This window comes from Calonectris borealis, chromosome 8, assembly GCF_964195595.1.
Source record: "Calonectris borealis chromosome 8, bCalBor7.hap1.2, whole genome shotgun sequence".
Lineage (NCBI taxonomy): Eukaryota > Metazoa > Chordata > Aves > Procellariiformes > Procellariidae > Calonectris > Calonectris borealis.
This window is the reverse complement of record NC_134319.1, coordinates 1427968-1444316: the sequence shown is the minus strand read 5'-3', so window position 1 is coordinate 1444316 and position 16349 is coordinate 1427968. Positions and strand designations below refer to the sequence as shown.

Genomic DNA, 16349 nt, shown 5'->3' with positions numbered 1-16349 from the left:
CAGGAGAAGCTCACCCCATCTAAAGGGAAATAAACACCTGTGTCTTATAACCACAGTTTTAGCACACTAGCAGCAGTTTGAAACAGAGGAAACTGAGCTTTTCTTCTTGGTTTCCCTAAACCGAGGAATGTTTCATTGTGCTCACAAAGAATTGGCTGCTGCATGTAGAAGGAGAATTAAACCAAAAATCTCCTCCATCACCAAGCAAGAAAAGAAAGTGTCATTCATGATTGGTGACTAAAGAAAACCAGTAAATTATTCACCAAAACAAAAGATTTAAGAAAGCCTTAAAAATTGAATGAAAATTAAAAATACATTCTTTAACTTTTAGATTGCAAAGAGGACTAGCAGGTCCTTTCTATTTGAATTTCTAGAAGTTGAGAAGGAAGTATTATCTTAAAAATACACATAATTCTGTGACCCCTTAAAATGGACACTGTAAGCCAAGATTGCTATTAAGACCAGAAGAGATTTGTAAAAGCAAGTAAAAAACTTTTTTACAGTTTGCCAGAGCATCCGTATTAAGAACATAAGCCACTGCTTTCCATCACGATCTGTTTTTGCCAACATAACTGCCTTGAACTTACCTCTTTCAGGGCTTTTAATAATCGAGGTCGCTTTTCTTCAACACTTTCCCTGGACTGCTGTTTAAGCTTCCTTAGGAGTGCTGTAACTAAACAGAAATTAACTATAAGGTAAATCTATTCTATTTGTTTGTTATTTACAGGTTAGTGTCATTATTTGACACCTTAAAAAAAGAAAAAACAATGCAAATGTAACATTTCATCAGACTTCGGAGAAATGAACTTCAAGTTATAGTAATTATACATAGCCTACTCTGATTACAACAGGAAGAAAAGCCTCAATAATTGTTTATAATATAAAGTATACAATCATGTCAAGAGGTCTTTTACACATGTATTAGTAAACATGTGGGTACACATGTTATTGAATACGAGCCTATAGATTGCATAACATCTACTCCCACTGAGAAAATTCTTTAGTAGTGAGGAGCTGACATGCAGAATGTTGTTAGTATATCACAAACTAGTGCAATAATATAGTATATATAGATTAATACATACAAAATAGATAGTGAGTTTTCTGCTATGGAACATGGTAATACCAAATACCATTAACATCCACTAGTGAGTAGCAGTAGAATAATTTTCCCTTTACTACTTCATATCTGAAGTGAATAAGTAATCACTATATTTGCCTACTGGCCTGTTGAGATGAAACGTAAAAGCAATATCCCATTGCCAACCGATAAATCAAATATACATAAGACCACACGGAGCAGTTCCAATTAGATGATCCCATACAGCTAAAATCCATTCTGACCTTGTAACTCCAATTTTAAATTCAGAATGGTAGTTTATAGCTTTTACAATCACGTTAAGCAAAATCTTAACTCTACTTAGCATTATGTATCCTAATGCAATTTCTTTCTTATCAAGGAAATGGACATGTGTAGAGCTTCTCATATCATATTTAGATACAAAAAGTTCAGCTGATTAAGATAAACTCTTCAGAGAGCTAAAATAGGAATCTTATAAAAAACCCTAGCTTGAAAACCTGTTCTCCTGTTCTGAATGAAGCCTCAATTTCTGATTAATTGGGAAGCAGAGGTTCTTACTCATTTGTCTATCTCCATAGCTGATGGCTTCTGCAAGAGGGCTCCATCCCTGAGCATTTTTCACCTTTACTGGAGCATTATGGGCTAAAAGCAAGTGGGCACATTCTGTAACAAAATAGTAAAAATTATTTACGGTAAACATCAAGGATGTAGCAATATCATTCATAATAAAGGAAACAATAATAAAGCAAAGGTAGCAGATATTCAATATATTAAACAGTTTATCAAAATACCTATCTGGATTCTGACTCAAACTTCAAACAAATAAAAAACATTTATGTGAGTACTTATAGCACTTCCCTGTTAAATATTAGCACTAAAAACATAATTGGTGATCAACCACCAATTACATAACCACTGAAGAAGTGTCCCTTCTGCTTCTTATATTTTGCTTTTTATAAAGCTATATTTCTGTATGTGCATATACACGCACACAACTATATAACAAATATTTTTAAAACATTACATCAGCTTTCTCTACTTAATGCACAAAACCACATACCATTCACACTTCATAGTCTTCCACACATGGAAGTTGTGCATGGTCTTCCCCCTCTCTATCTGAACCCCCTTCGCCCAAAGGGCAATGGTGAACTGATTAGCTAGAAATGTGCATAGACTTTGGGCAACTCTTGAGAACATCACGTGTATGGGAGGCAGAGAGACAGCTGTGGCACTAAAATCCCTGTGTGCTGTAACATCTTGTGGTAACATGGCCTCTAAAGTGGGCAAACAAGCACGCTCTGACCTAGGAAAGCCTCACAGTATGTGCATAACCGGCTGTACAACAAGTAACAGGTGTTGTAGGACTAGCAACGTGGATATCTGGAGCACTGATAACAGAGCACACAACTCACGGTCCTGTGCTCCATCAATAGAGAGGTACGCTTGCAACGCACTACATTTTTCATCAACAGCATCACTAACAGCGTGCATCAATGCTAACCCTGACACTCAGCATGCACACGCTGCCGATAAAGCAACGTTAACATCTCATCACAGCCACACAAGTTCCTAGCAGAGTCACAGCTCAACTTGCATTCCCTTCTCTGTCTACGGGTAAAAGGTGATGGTGGAATGACGAATAGTCCTTAAAATTAAGGAGAGAAGAAAGCTTTCAGTGTTTCCATGTTTTGAATAAGCTGTCCTCATTTGAAACGGTTCTTCAGTTTCTAACTACAGAAAGTTTCCTCACCCCATCTCATTAAAATCAACCTGACCCATCTGCAAATGATACAGCAGTTCCGAGCTGGAGCTGTAGGCTGAAGAAATGTCTCACTACAAATAGGATGGGCAGGCATGACGGATAGAGGAACTTCCTGGATTATTCTCCTATTATAGGTATTACAGGAAACCGTACTAGTCATTCCAGATGCAACAGTCGTGAGTCACTGGCAAGCACAGTGTTTGGAAAGAAGAGATACTTCACTGGTGAATATACTATCTTTTGTGGTAAATAAACAAAAGCCCTTACTACTTTGTCAGCAAACACAGTGAAGTATTTTTATGGTTGCTTAAATATAGTGCCTAACACAATAACAACACTGTACACTGAGCAGGCAAATAAGCTTGCATTCACCAGCCAGATTACATTTTCAGTTAAACAAACAGGATGTAAATTCATCCTGCACTTCAGAAAAGACTGGCTATAACGCTGCTCTATACCGCTGAACAGTCTATATGCATCACCCCAGAAAGACAGAAAACTGACCTTCGATATCAGTGAGACAGACAAGGAAACAAGGTAGGAAAGGACCTGGGGTTCTTGGTGGATCAACAACTACGCAGGATTCAAAGTCGAAACGTAAAACCAGGTATTGTGCTGGATGTCATGCGTAAACAGCCCTGCTCCAGGCAAGCTAGACAAAGGCTCACCACAAGCATCCTAAAGGATTTAGGGCTTTACACACAGGTTGACTGACTATATGGAAAGAAGAGGTGAACCGCAAACTAAAATCTAAAACATGCAGGCAATGAGAAAATGAGTAGAGGGAAGAAATGCGTCTCCCCTCCTCGCTGTACTATACACGAGGATAACTCCTATTCAAGGACTCTGTCAGCACTGAATAGATTGCTGAAACATAAAATAACCAAATTTTAGGAGAGACTTAGAATAAATATTCAACCATACTGAATTAAAGTTGGTAAACTCTTTTCTATCAGTTTTATTAGAAGAAGCATCTTCGATCAAAATTGTTTGTATTTATTAATGTGGTATGATACTGTTGTAGTTATATGGAAAGTGTCCCTTCATGACAGCTAATCACCTTTTAACCAAAAAGCACATAATCCCTTCTACACTCAACAGTGCAAAACTTGTAAATATTAACTAATGACCGTGACAAACTAAAGCTTGAAACAAACACTGCAATAAGGCACAACAGAAGTCATATACAGAGCTGATCATCATTGCTTGAAAACACAAAGTAGTTAGAAAACTAAAATCTATTTTACAAAGAAAAACACCTTATTTAAGGCTGAGAAATTAAAGGAAGGCTTCTGCCTCTGTTTCCTTCTGTTGTTCTAAGCCTCTAGTCTAGGATCCTCACTGGGAAACAGCAGTTCTGACAAAGCACCATTTTAGCCAGTTGAAAAAAAAACTCCTATCTGTGACTTCTAGTAGGCAGGCACTTGTAAAACATATTTGCCTCACTGCTATCTCAAAAAGTTTCTGCATATCTTCTTTTTCTTGTTGTCTTTTTTTTTTTTTTTAATTTAAAAAGTATCACAGGCTAGACCAATGTTGGCAGATTTCAGCAAGCTCTACTGTTTCTTCTTCTGCATAAGCCACCCCTCTCCCTTCTTCCTTCAAAATTACTTCCCACTCTAACTCTCAATTGTCTTAGATCACTTCCTAGGTATTACCAAAACACCCTAAGACAACTTACTGCATTTCCTGTATTCCCCTCTCCAAACTGCCAGGTGTTTTGGTTAACAACAGCTTCTCTCATTGAGTAGTACCACGTACCAGGCATAGGACTCACACGGCTGAATGAAACCAAGCCACTCTTGTTTCAGTAGTGAAAAAGAATTTTGCTGTCATGGAGACTTAACAATCATACTGCAGGTTTCTTCCAAGTCTTGAAACATGTCTACATCTGTACTTTCTATTTCAAGTAGAAATTTAAATCCTGTGCCTTGAAATTCTGCTGAAAAGAAATCCTCGAAGGATATCCGGAAGGACGAAAGCCATCATGAATCAACAGGCTGCACAGCCCTCTAGGCTGTCCTGTGCCCCGCATAGGGCACTCTTGAAACACAAAGAAACAGCTCAGCAGTGGGTCAGAAATTCGAATCGAGTGAAGGAGTATGCAAAAAGCAGGTGAGCAATTACACTTCTGCTCACAGAGTAATTTTATTCTAGAGGATGTTATTCTGATTCACTTCACTGGGAAAAAGCTAAACGGGGTTGTTCAACACCTCTAGTGAGCAAATCAGCAACAAACACAAGCAAGTCACACTAATAACCAGAAAACTGCTGACAAAGAGAAAGGGTATCATCACACAAACAGAAATTAATAACCCTTCTGTACCATGAATTAATTGCACATTAGAAGAGAGATCTGCCTGGACCAAGTCCCCTGCCTACACATAGTGAGCATATCCCTCCGCTTCAGCTGCTTGGACACCAAAGGGGAAGCAGGTGTGCACATGCTTGCCTCCACTGCTTAGAGTTGTTTCTCAATCTTCTATGATATTCCAAGTTCTCCAATTTCCTTCTGCAAAAAGGGAGGAGCTGGGTCCCCCCACTGTTCTTGTTCTAGGCTCATACAGAGGCCAACTGCCACTCTACACCATTCACTACCTAGCTCCTTGATTTTGCCCCAAGGAACAGCTCTGATTTCTTCTCCAACTTTGCTCTTCCAAGTCTGCGTGGCATCTTCTTTTCAGAAAACCTCAACTTTGAACTAGCTTGAAACACAAGATCACGTCCAAGAAAATTGAAAAATCTTTTTTTCCTCTTGCCCCTAAGTCTTCGGGATAATTTAAGAGCTAACAAAATTGATGGTTTTACCCACCTTTATGTCCCAACATCACAGCAAGATGTAAAGGAGTGTTTCCTAAAATCAATAATAGAAATAAAAAGATGTTAGATTCAAGGTAATTCCTTCAGGCGTTTGCACATACAACTCAAATGTTACACGTTAAGAAACTTCAGTTACACGACCTAACCAAGGAACACACTAAAACACACCAGAGCAGTTACATTTTTCTAAGCAAGCATTTGGATTCTACTTGTTAAAATAAATATATTTGAAACACATTTCATGGGCCAAGAGAGCTTTTTTTAATGACATCTTGAAACTTACTCCAGCCAAAGAGGTCCAATTGTATCTTCAAGAAAGAGATAACGCAAACCTCTATGCTTATCATGGTCTGAAAAGTCTGATATTTTACAAAGAATGACATATCTAGGTTAAAAGCTACTCAAAGATATGATACTGATTAAAATTTTAAGAGCCTATTTTATTAATTTTTCAAAGATTTAGTACAAAATTTTTACTGATACAGTATTAGACATGTTGCAAAGTAACAGTAACTTTACTACAAAAAAGCCTTTTGGTTATTTTAATGCCTTGTTTCCAAAGAAAGCTTCCAAGATTATTAGCAGATATTACAAACATGACCCTATTTTCCTCACTATGCATATGACGCATTTTGTACTTCTGTTCTTAAATATGCACTGTAAGGTACAGAGAGTTGTTTTTTCTGGATTAATGCTGCTACCAGAATTCTGACGCATTTTATTTATGTAGCTTAAGGATGCAAAATTCTTCCACTTAACTGTATTACTCTGTTTATATGTTTAAACATTTTCTTAGTGGAGTTAGGAAAAATTGCTGGAAAACAAATTTCTTTTGCAATTGTAACAAATGCATTTGATTTTAGGGTTCTTTTACAGTAGTATGTTAGCAGTACTTGCTACATGCAAAGGATGATACATTGCACATCTAAAAGATGCAATCCAAAACATCGAGAGGTTGCTGTACAAAGTAATTGCCAGCATACTATAGTATCATGAAATCTCTGATCAAGATAGGCAAGCAGTCAAAGGCAGAGTTTCTAAGTGGTTTTGAATGAGATATTCAACGTGTAGTACAAATTATTCTTGCGGGTCACTAGCAGCATCACAGACAGCTACCTCCTAGCTCATTATGCACGCTCTAAGCAAGCTAACCTCAATTTTTCTATTAATCGATTTTGTAACATCTGTGAGCCAAAACATAATTTAGAATACTGGATGCAGCCATTCTTTGTTAAGCGACTGAAATAACAACGTTATTGAGGAACAAACTTGAGAATGAGCCAAACTACGTACTCGGAAAATCCAAATTATGCAAGCCAGGGTAAACATTTTCCTCATCTTATCAAGTACTTCAATGGGATATATATATATAGAGAGAGATATATATTAAAAAAATAGCTCTTCACTAAGTTTTCTCCTACATTAATAAACCTTAAAATTTAAAAAAACACCCCATCTTTCGAACAGTGAACAAAACAGAGCCAGACAGCTCCAGTAGCTATGACAGCTTGGTTTAAAGGCAAGAAACCACAAAATGAAAGCTAACCAGGCCCCTGACAGCTTTCCCGAGAACTTTGTCTGATTTCATTCAGCTGATAAGCAGAAAGTGCAGGTGTGCGATAACACACATCATCTCAAAACTCCTCTGAACAAGGTTCTGAGCAACCTGACCTAACTCTGCTGTTGTCTCTGCTTTGAGCAGGAGGTTGGACTAGATCACCTCCAGAGAGCTCTTCCAGCATAGATTCTTCTTTGACTCAATGATCACCTTCACACCAAAAAGTATGCAATTCGAAAATTAGATAGGAAACGTGGATACAGCAGACAAGGGGGAGAGAAAGAGGAGCATACAGAAAAAACAGACAGTACAATAACCGATAAAACACAGAAACTAGAATCTATCGATTCCAGAAGAGAAAAAAAGATAAAAAGCTATTTATGAGGAAGCTGAAAAGAGGCAACATCCTGCTTGCTGGTCTTTAGCCAGTAAGTCCCTGGCAAGAAGGAGTCTAAAGTTTAACAAAGATCAGCGAGGTTAGCTGCTGTACCAAGGGGAGAGGAGCTACACCAACAGGTAAGCCAGGAAAGCACCTTTAGGAAAGGGGGTAAGAAGGAGAGGCAAGGCAAACACATAGAAAAGGGACGTTATGAAACTTAAGAAAGAAACGCTGTAGTTGCTACTGTTCTGGACTACCCGGCCAGTCAGGCCTTTTTCTCACTGCCCATGATGAACTCCTCTCCAGACAACTCTTAACCTGGACCAGCCAAGCTCAGGGAGCACAGATGCAACAGCGCATGGCTGCTTTGGAGAGCCAGCTGGAGCGTGGTGGCAGGACTGCAGATGGAGCGGTCTAACAATGTGCACACAGCACAGCAAACCCTGTAAGCACCCACAGCAATCTCACGTATGTTTTTATTCCATCAAAATTCCACTGCTACTTTACAAAAGTACCTCCCCGATTCCCTCCACAAAGGAAAAGTCTCAACAAGAACTGAGACACAATGCTAGCTTTGGCACATCCAAAAATCAAACCTGGAACAGCATTTTGCGCAGTTCCATTACTAATCATCCATCTTAAGATCTGATAAACCTGAGGAGGTCTTGATGCTCTTCGGGCCAAACAAAATGGGTTTTATCAGCAGCAAATTTAACTCCGACTTATCAAAATAAGCCATCCAAACTGTGTAGGGTTGTATGTCACAAAATGAAGAAATTATGGTGAAGAATCACTCAGCTCATAGAGCCTCCATGCAATCTTCAGGTTCTTCTTCCCAGGAGGAGAAAGGGAAGAGCTGTTCAAGCAGAAAGACTCCTCTTTTGTCTAACCATAGTCTTAAGCAGAGGTAAGCTTTCACTCTGCCCAGGAAAACTGAGGGATGACAAATGCCTTGGAAAAGATGAGACCAGCGCTGCCAGAGTCTCCCATCTAGCAACAACTGCCAACCATCAATACTGAGTAGCAGCGGCAGTACTTATCAGGGTCTGAAGCGGGCAGCAGCCAAAGACTTTCCATACATTTCATCTCAGAAACGTGGCTGGCTGGCAGGCACAACAGGACAGGTTAACTTCTATTCCTTTGGGAGAGATGGGATCTGAAAATGTAAGCCAAATCCCAGCAGCTAGAGCCACACTATCATAGCTCTTGCTAGCATTTGGATGATAAAAGTCCCAGACTGATAAATTAATTAGTACCAGTATTTACAGGACTCAAAGGGAACCGCTCCACTGGAATTCTACTGCACTGCAACCTCAATTTCCACCGACTCTAAAATACAAATCATGTTTAGTTGCTTCATCATGGCAAGAACAGCTGCGGCTCCTCTAAATGTTTACTATCCAGAGCATACAGACAATTCTAGGTAAAATTAGTCTGATGAAAAAAAATGGTGAACTTTAACACTAATCAATTTCTCCTAGCCAGTGCACAGTCCAACTAAGCATTTCTGCCAGGACAGGCAAGAGGGTGGGAGAGGGCAGTTTCACCTTTCAGTTGCATGGATGGTTTTAACAGCTTGAGGTTTTCAATGAACCACAACAGTAAGTGTTAGATTCCATGAAAACAAGTAGCTTTACACGAGACAGCTGCTGGAGAGAGAAGGGTGCAAACATACAACTATGTCGTTTACCTACGTAAGAGAGCTGTAATAAAAAGGGCACTGTAAATAATTAAGTGGCTGACGTGTAGTTTTGATGACTTCCATGCAATTTAATCATAACAATAACATGTTTGATATGATCATTTCTAGACATTGACTAGAACGTGAATGGGCACACACTTGAACGGTTGCAATCAAATTCATTCTCTTTTGACAACAGCTTGATTCACCATACAAACAAATCTCATGTTTCTCTTCCATCTAAAGACAACTTCACCGGCATCTATAGCCTTGGAAAATGAGCATATATCCTTCCTCCTCAAGTCATATAGCCTACAGGGCCTTATTCCAAGAAAACAGTGACACAACAATGCCTGAAATCTTGCACGTGCACATCCAAGGCATGGAAACAAAAACTGTTTGCACAAGAACGCACATAAAATACAGTACTTGTCCACACGCACGTGCATGTGTAGCTTTTAACCTTTAGTTAGGCATCTGGCACGCCTACAAGGAAGCTGAGTCTGTTTTCCAAGAGTAAATCAGCAAGAAGATTTGTCTATTCCAGAATATAACATGTTTTTATTCTGAATATATGTTTAAGCTCTTAAATACATATTACAGTAAAAATAAAAGTAATCTAATGTATACATACAAGCTTCTCCCATGAAATGCATCGTTTTTGGAATAATGATACTGATCTTCCGACGGGTAATGTTTTTTGACATTTAGAGGCAGGCTGCACTCAATTTACAGACACAGCCAGCGTTCATTTCTTGAACACCAAGAGTTTGACATTCTACAGGACTTGGCTTTTCTGCACTTAACCGCACATTAAAAGTGGGACTGAATTATAAACAATAACTGTTACTAGAAGTTCCTTCTCCCCTCTGTCACTTCCTTATCACGTACTAGGATTCTTTGAGCTTATTTCTGAGTATAATTGTAAGCTGAAGTTATCTACCCCAAATAACTCACAATTCAAATATGTAAACAAGTGACAGATGGATTCAGGCAGAAAGAAAACAATAACACGGAAATATTAGTCAGGCCTTTGGTATGTCAAGAGATCAAGGGTTTTGTTGTTGGGGTTTTTCTGAAAACTTAATAGCAAAGGAACACTTAAAGTAAAAACTTGGAGGAAGATAATGAGACAGAAATCCCCAGAGCGTTCCTGCTGTAAACAGCATTGAGAAAGCAGAAAGACGTTAATTTGAAAATTTTACATATATATATATATGTACGTGTGCATGTATATATATATATATTAAAAAAAGGATGGTGTCAATGTTCGCGATACACATTGAAGATGACAGTGCAGCAAAGATGGATCAGGAAGTGCCGTCAAAGTAAAGATATTAACCCTATGATGATGAGTTATTTGATGAGGAATTGGAGGAGGTGTAGGGGAGAAGTCAGCAGAAGGAATACATTGAGTGAGAAAATTTCTTCCCGAGTCTGTTGCTTTCATTCTACCAGTATTTGCTGCAACATTTGGAATGAAGATGACAGGATAAATATATCTGCAGCTATATTTATAACAACATACTTAGAAAAATGTTATGACAGTTGTAAGAAATACTCCTCCCCGTCTTGATTGAGAAAACTGAGCTGTATATTACTCCACATACATTAGTTTGTGTTTCAGAGTACCTAATGTTATCACGGACATGGCTTTTAATTTCCAATTACACTATTCTTCCCATTGTACCAATCCCAAGGATTGCCCTACCTTAATGTGCCTTTTTATTTTACATAACATAATTAAGTAAAACAATGGGAACATTTATCTCTTAATCAGAAAAAGAACATAACTGTACCCTTTAATCACAACTTCTCCAGATACCACATATGGTATAATTTAGCAGAAACGTACCATGTTACTCTTGAAATAGGTAGGAAATGTAGAGATGAAAACTAACCATGACACTTAAGGCGACTTGACAGGCTGATTTATTTTTAACAGTGTAAAATATTCCCCAAATTAAACATATTGTTTTAAAATATCCTAACAAGATTTTAAATATTTATGCATTAGAGTAGCACGACGATCTTATTTCTATCTCTGCAACTGCCACTTCTACATCAAAGCAAGCTTGCAGAAGAGCAAAGAACAAGATTTTGGCTCTTTCAAAACCCAGAACTAAAGCGTTTAAAAAAAAAGTTTTGTTTTGTTTTTTTTTAGCCTGGGGAAAAATCAAAGACAGTTCCACCGACAGCCAAAGGAACCACTCCTGAGTGCGCTCATCACCTCCGAAAGCAAACGGGTGACAGTTCAGACACTTTAAAAAAATAACATATATTTTTAAATGAAGTAGGTTTCTGGACGTGAAGCAAGAGGAAAGGTAAGAGGAAGCTCTCCCAGCTTTATGCTGTTACAACAGCCGCGCTCACTCGTATTACGAAAATCCCAAGAATTTTCCAAGCGTGCGGCCGCACCACACCGCGCACCCCATCACCACGTCCCCCCCGGCCCCTGCCCACACCCCGGGAGAGGAACACCGGCGGCACTTCCGAAAACAGGAGGTCTCAGGAGAGCAGGAGGGAGCCCGAGGGAGCTTCCCACGGCGCGGCGGGCCAAGCGGCCGCCGCCTCCCTCACGCCGGGCACCGGCGCCGCTCCGCTCCCCCCCGCCGCCCCGGCCGCTCACCGTGACTGTCCTTCTGGCCGATGCCCTGGGTGCGGATGAGGGCCGAGAGCCGCCTCACGTCCCCCTTGAAGACGCACTCGTGCACGGGGAAGTGCGCCGGGCACTTGTCGGGCTCGGCGGGCGGGCCCGTCCCGCCGGCCGCCGGCCCCCCCTTCAGCGGCAGCCGGTGGTGGTTGCTGAAGATGCGGTGGCCCCCGGCCCGGCCGCCCTTGCCGCTGCTCCCGCGCCCCCCGGTGAAGATGCCTCCGGGCGCGGCGGCCGCCTCCTCCTCGCCAGGCGCCAGCAGGTCCCCGTCCTCCTTGCTGGGCTTGTGGTCCCTGCGCAGCGAGCGCAGCTTCTCTCCGGTCATCGCCAGCGGCGGCCCCGCGGGCGGCGGGGCCCCGCCGGGAAGGCTCGCCGCAGCCGGAGGGTCGATACGTTCAGAGCCGCGGCGGCGAGTCCCGTCCCGTCGGCATCCCCCGCCAGAAGCACTCGCAGCCCGCCGCGCCGAGGAGCCGCCTGCCCGCCCGCGGGGGCCCGCTCAACGGCCCGGCGCCGCCGCCATCTTGGCTGACTGCTCCCGCGAGAGGCGCGGAGCGAGGCGAGACTTCTCCGGGCACCGCGAGACTGCGCGGAGGGCGGGAGGCGGCGGCGGGGCCGGGCTGTCTCCGCGGCTGAGGGGGCGGGGCCCGGCACCGCCCCTCGCTCGGCTCGGCGGGAGCCGTGAGGGCCCGGCGCTTACACAAGCGGGCCCTCGGCCGGGGCAGGAGCCCGCGGGCAGCCCCTGGCGGCCGCCGCTGAGGCGAAGGCCGAGCCAGCGCTCGGGCCGGGCGGCTGCGCTGGCTCTTCGGGTCAGGGCTCGGGCGTGTCCTTCACAGGGATTCATGCACACGCTGGTGTATCTGCGCGAAGAACGCAGCTGGCATTTCCAGGGAAACAGCTGCTGCTTACGCTGGCAGTAAGGGACCGCCGGTGTCTCACGGGTACAGGGAGGGGGAATGCCTTGTGGGCCAGGCAGCTCGCCATTCCTCCCTGGAGGTGACTGCATTGCACGGGGGGCTGTGCCTTCCTACAGACCTTGCATCCCACGTCCTTGGACCATTACTGCTGCTACGGCAGAGCCTCTGGCGGTTGGGAAGTGCTCCCGGCTACCCGGGCTTCTCTCAGCCTGCCGAGGGAGAGAAGCACCGTCTGGTGCTGCGTATTGTGAGGGAAGGACCCAGATGCTCAGTCGGTGGCAAAAATCTGCTGTGATGACTCCTACGGATTCCTCTCAGATTCGTTTGTAAAGTGGCAAGGTGGATCCAGGAGCGTCTCGGTTTGAGGTTTAGTTACACAACTGTATGGATGACAGCGTATGTACTGTACGTTGCTGCGTGCCGGAGGTGTAAACAAACCACACAACAATGAAATAAATGAGATGAGCCAATTCCCCTCGTTTGCTAAGAGAACAGAAGCACTGGGTTACTTCCCAAGTCACAAAAGGTCAAGCGATTTCTCAAAGCACTCATGCATCTCCTCCAGCGCTCCTTCCGTGAATCCCCTCGTGAGCCAAGGAAAAGAAACAGGCTGCTAATGCTGTTCTGAACAAAATGTCGCCCAGTCCCTTCACTATTCATCCATTTCCCTCGTTTCCCTCGTTCCGCGTGGCTATTTCGTTCACCGAGCGAAAGGAAAATAGAAGGAAAAACCCAGCGCGATACATGACTCTGAAACAAGAAGTTATCTGGAGAATGGCGGGACCTGTAAAAGTTGTCTTCCTCAGAAGCACATGCAGGAAAAGGGAAAGACAAGATGGTTGTCCTGTCCTTATGTCCGTCCTTGTAGATGCATTATCCTCTTACAAAGCAACTGCATTAGGTTCAGAGCTTCTAGATTTTCCTGCAGGAGCTCCTTCTTTGTGCTAGTTCTGCACGTATCTACCTACAATAATGGAATGAATCATTTAAAAAATGATGATGTGTCAAATTCCAGGTAAACTGGATTTTTTACTAATGCTTCCACGGGAAACAACCTACAAATTGTCAGGAAGATTAGATCTGCTGTGATAAAAGAACTACCTTTCTGGGTGACCTCTTTCTTTACCCAGTTTGCATCATCTCCTCTCCTACTAAGTGGCTAAGAAGAATTCTGAACAGAGATGGGAACTATGAAATATGATTTCTGTGCCTGCTGTCTTCAGAGTGTCAGCACAGCTGCTTCCCACACAGCTATTTACAATTCTAATACGGAATTTTAAATAATTCTAGGGGAAGAAAAGTCACCTTTGCTCTATACTCCATTGGTCTTTCCGACAAGATTTTTCTGGCTCTTCTTGGGTTTAGAGAAAATTAAAACCCATTTACAAACAGAATTTGAGAGGGTGACACTGTTAGCAATTATGATGTCTCTTGTCCATTCTCCAGTGCTGCACAAGAGGCTGTTTGCCCCGGTGCTGTGCTGGAAACACGTACGGTGCATAGCTAGTCTTGTGGAGGAGATGTATTAGCTCAGGTTTTGGCTGATGTTGGAAGCTTCACATTGCATTTTTAATTACTGGAGGCCAGCTAAGAGGAGACAGAGGCATGAAGTCACTGTTTACCAGCTTATTATGGAGTCCCTTATTCAATCCAGAAATATAATGAATGCATTACTAATGGGAACTGCTCTGTGAAAACTGGCGTTTGTAGTGAATCCAAAAGTCCTCCCGTGCTGGGACTGTACTGCGTAATTATTATACACCTACAAGTTCTTGAGAATGTTTGGGGTTTTTTACCATCTAACAACAGAACTTTGTCTTGTTTACATTCTCCATCTTCTTAAATTACTTAAATTGCTCTCTTCCAAGCACTAGGCAATTTAGATCAAAGTAGCAGGATCAGATATAGTGGCAATGTGGAACTGCATTTTCTACAGTTTCTGGGCTGTGAGTCTATGGAAACTTCATTTACGGAATTCCTCAAATAGGAAATAAATAATGGAGGAGTAATTTCTCATGGGTGTGTTCCTCCAGGAAGGATGCTGACTTTTTTAGTATATAAATGAATAGGTCAAAAAATAGAGAGGAACAAAAGACTAAATTTGTACAAAACCCAAAGGTAGGCAGTAAATGAAAATGATATACTGTAAGTGTGCATCTGCATTTATTCTAGCTGTAAGTCTAACAGTAACATTTAAACTTATGAAGAGTACCTAATAGAATATTAAAGCACCTGAGTACAGAGAAATGCTCTCTGGTTGCCTTTTTCCTTACTTCCACAAGGGAAACAAAAATAAATGAGGTCCTGGAGGACAGTGAATAGAATTTGCCAGCTCTGGAGAAATTAACTTCTGCTTCTCCTGGGCATTCAGAATGACTGGTTTGAGAGATGCTAGAGAGCAATACATTTTTCAAAGTGGCAAAGAACATTTAAGGAAATTAAACTTAACAGGAAAAAGTAGGTAAGAAATTTTAAGACATCGTAGCCTCGATGGCTTCCATTCAAGTGGAAGTATTAATTCTCTTTTCTTTTCAGCTGGTGCTGTCCTGAAGCACTTCAGAAATTTTTATATCTCCTTATTAAAAAGAAAAAACCACAAGCTATTGACCCAGGCTGCTCAGACTAATCCATGGGACTAGCATCTGCAGAATTCCTTCTCGTACTTACTCAGTGAAGTGCTTCAGCAGCCAGTTGTGGGGAGATGAGGATGAGGATCTGTGTCCGAGAAAGGAGCAATCACACTAAAGACCTGTATACTTACTTACGGACAGGACAACCTCCTCCAGAAATAGCCACAAAAGACTATGGTGGGCTACATAGGTAACCATAGTGTGAAACTGGAGGTAGAGGAAGACATTTTGTATGACAAGCAGATAATTGCATTTTCCCCTTTGACTCAGCTTGACTATCCTGAATTTCATAATACAAATTATTATAAAAAGAAAATGGACCTTTTGTGATACTGTCTGAGATTCGCTGGCCACCTGAAACTTTGTGACTTGGTGTCCTGGCAGTATGGCGGGTTCAAAGCATGGGATTTATGGGATTTTTCCATGGGATTTATGTAGATGTTTTCCACAGGCCTACAGGAAACAGATTTGTCACCACAGGATTAAATTCCTCTGTCCTAAATTTCAGGTTTCTACTATGTGCCTAGGCTCAAAAATGGACTTGGGAATAATCAGTGTATTTCTTCCCCTTAGATCCAGTTTGACTCTAAATTTACCTGCAAATGATATGAAAATTATTTCAAATTCAGCCTGAAATGTAAGAGAAGAAGGTGTAAGCGTTAGGAAAAGCTCTCTAACCGTACGTGTATCGGTTCAGGTTGTGTGACCTCGCGGGGCCCACCAGCGCACGGCGGGCCGATGGCCTCAGGTGCAGAGACGGGAGGAAGCCGTTCCCCGGGGACCGCTCGGTGGGGTCACCCGACCCCCTGTCCCCTGCCGCCAGGTCTGGCGCCCGCCCCTTGCCGGCTGCCCTGAGGGGCGAACGGCT

The 16349-nt window shown here is 42.3% G+C and overlaps 1 protein-coding gene across 1 annotated transcript in view; it reads right to left on the bottom strand.

Moving 5' to 3' along the window:
• The window catches only part of ANKRD13C (ankyrin repeat domain 13C), a 28574-nt gene extending 16056 nt beyond the window's left edge, over positions 1-12518 (bottom strand). Inside the window, exons 1-4 of the mRNA XM_075155526.1 lie at positions 11914-12518; positions 5659-5700; positions 1640-1744; positions 588-673 (exon numbers count right to left, since the gene is read on the bottom strand). Coding sequence (XP_075011627.1) covers positions 588-673; positions 1640-1744; positions 5659-5700; positions 11914-12262 — 582 coding nt within the window. The 5' untranslated portion in view covers positions 12263-12518. The remainder of the gene's footprint in view (positions 1-587; positions 674-1639; positions 1745-5658; positions 5701-11913) is intronic.
• Between the last annotated feature and the right edge of the window lie 3831 nt (positions 12519-16349).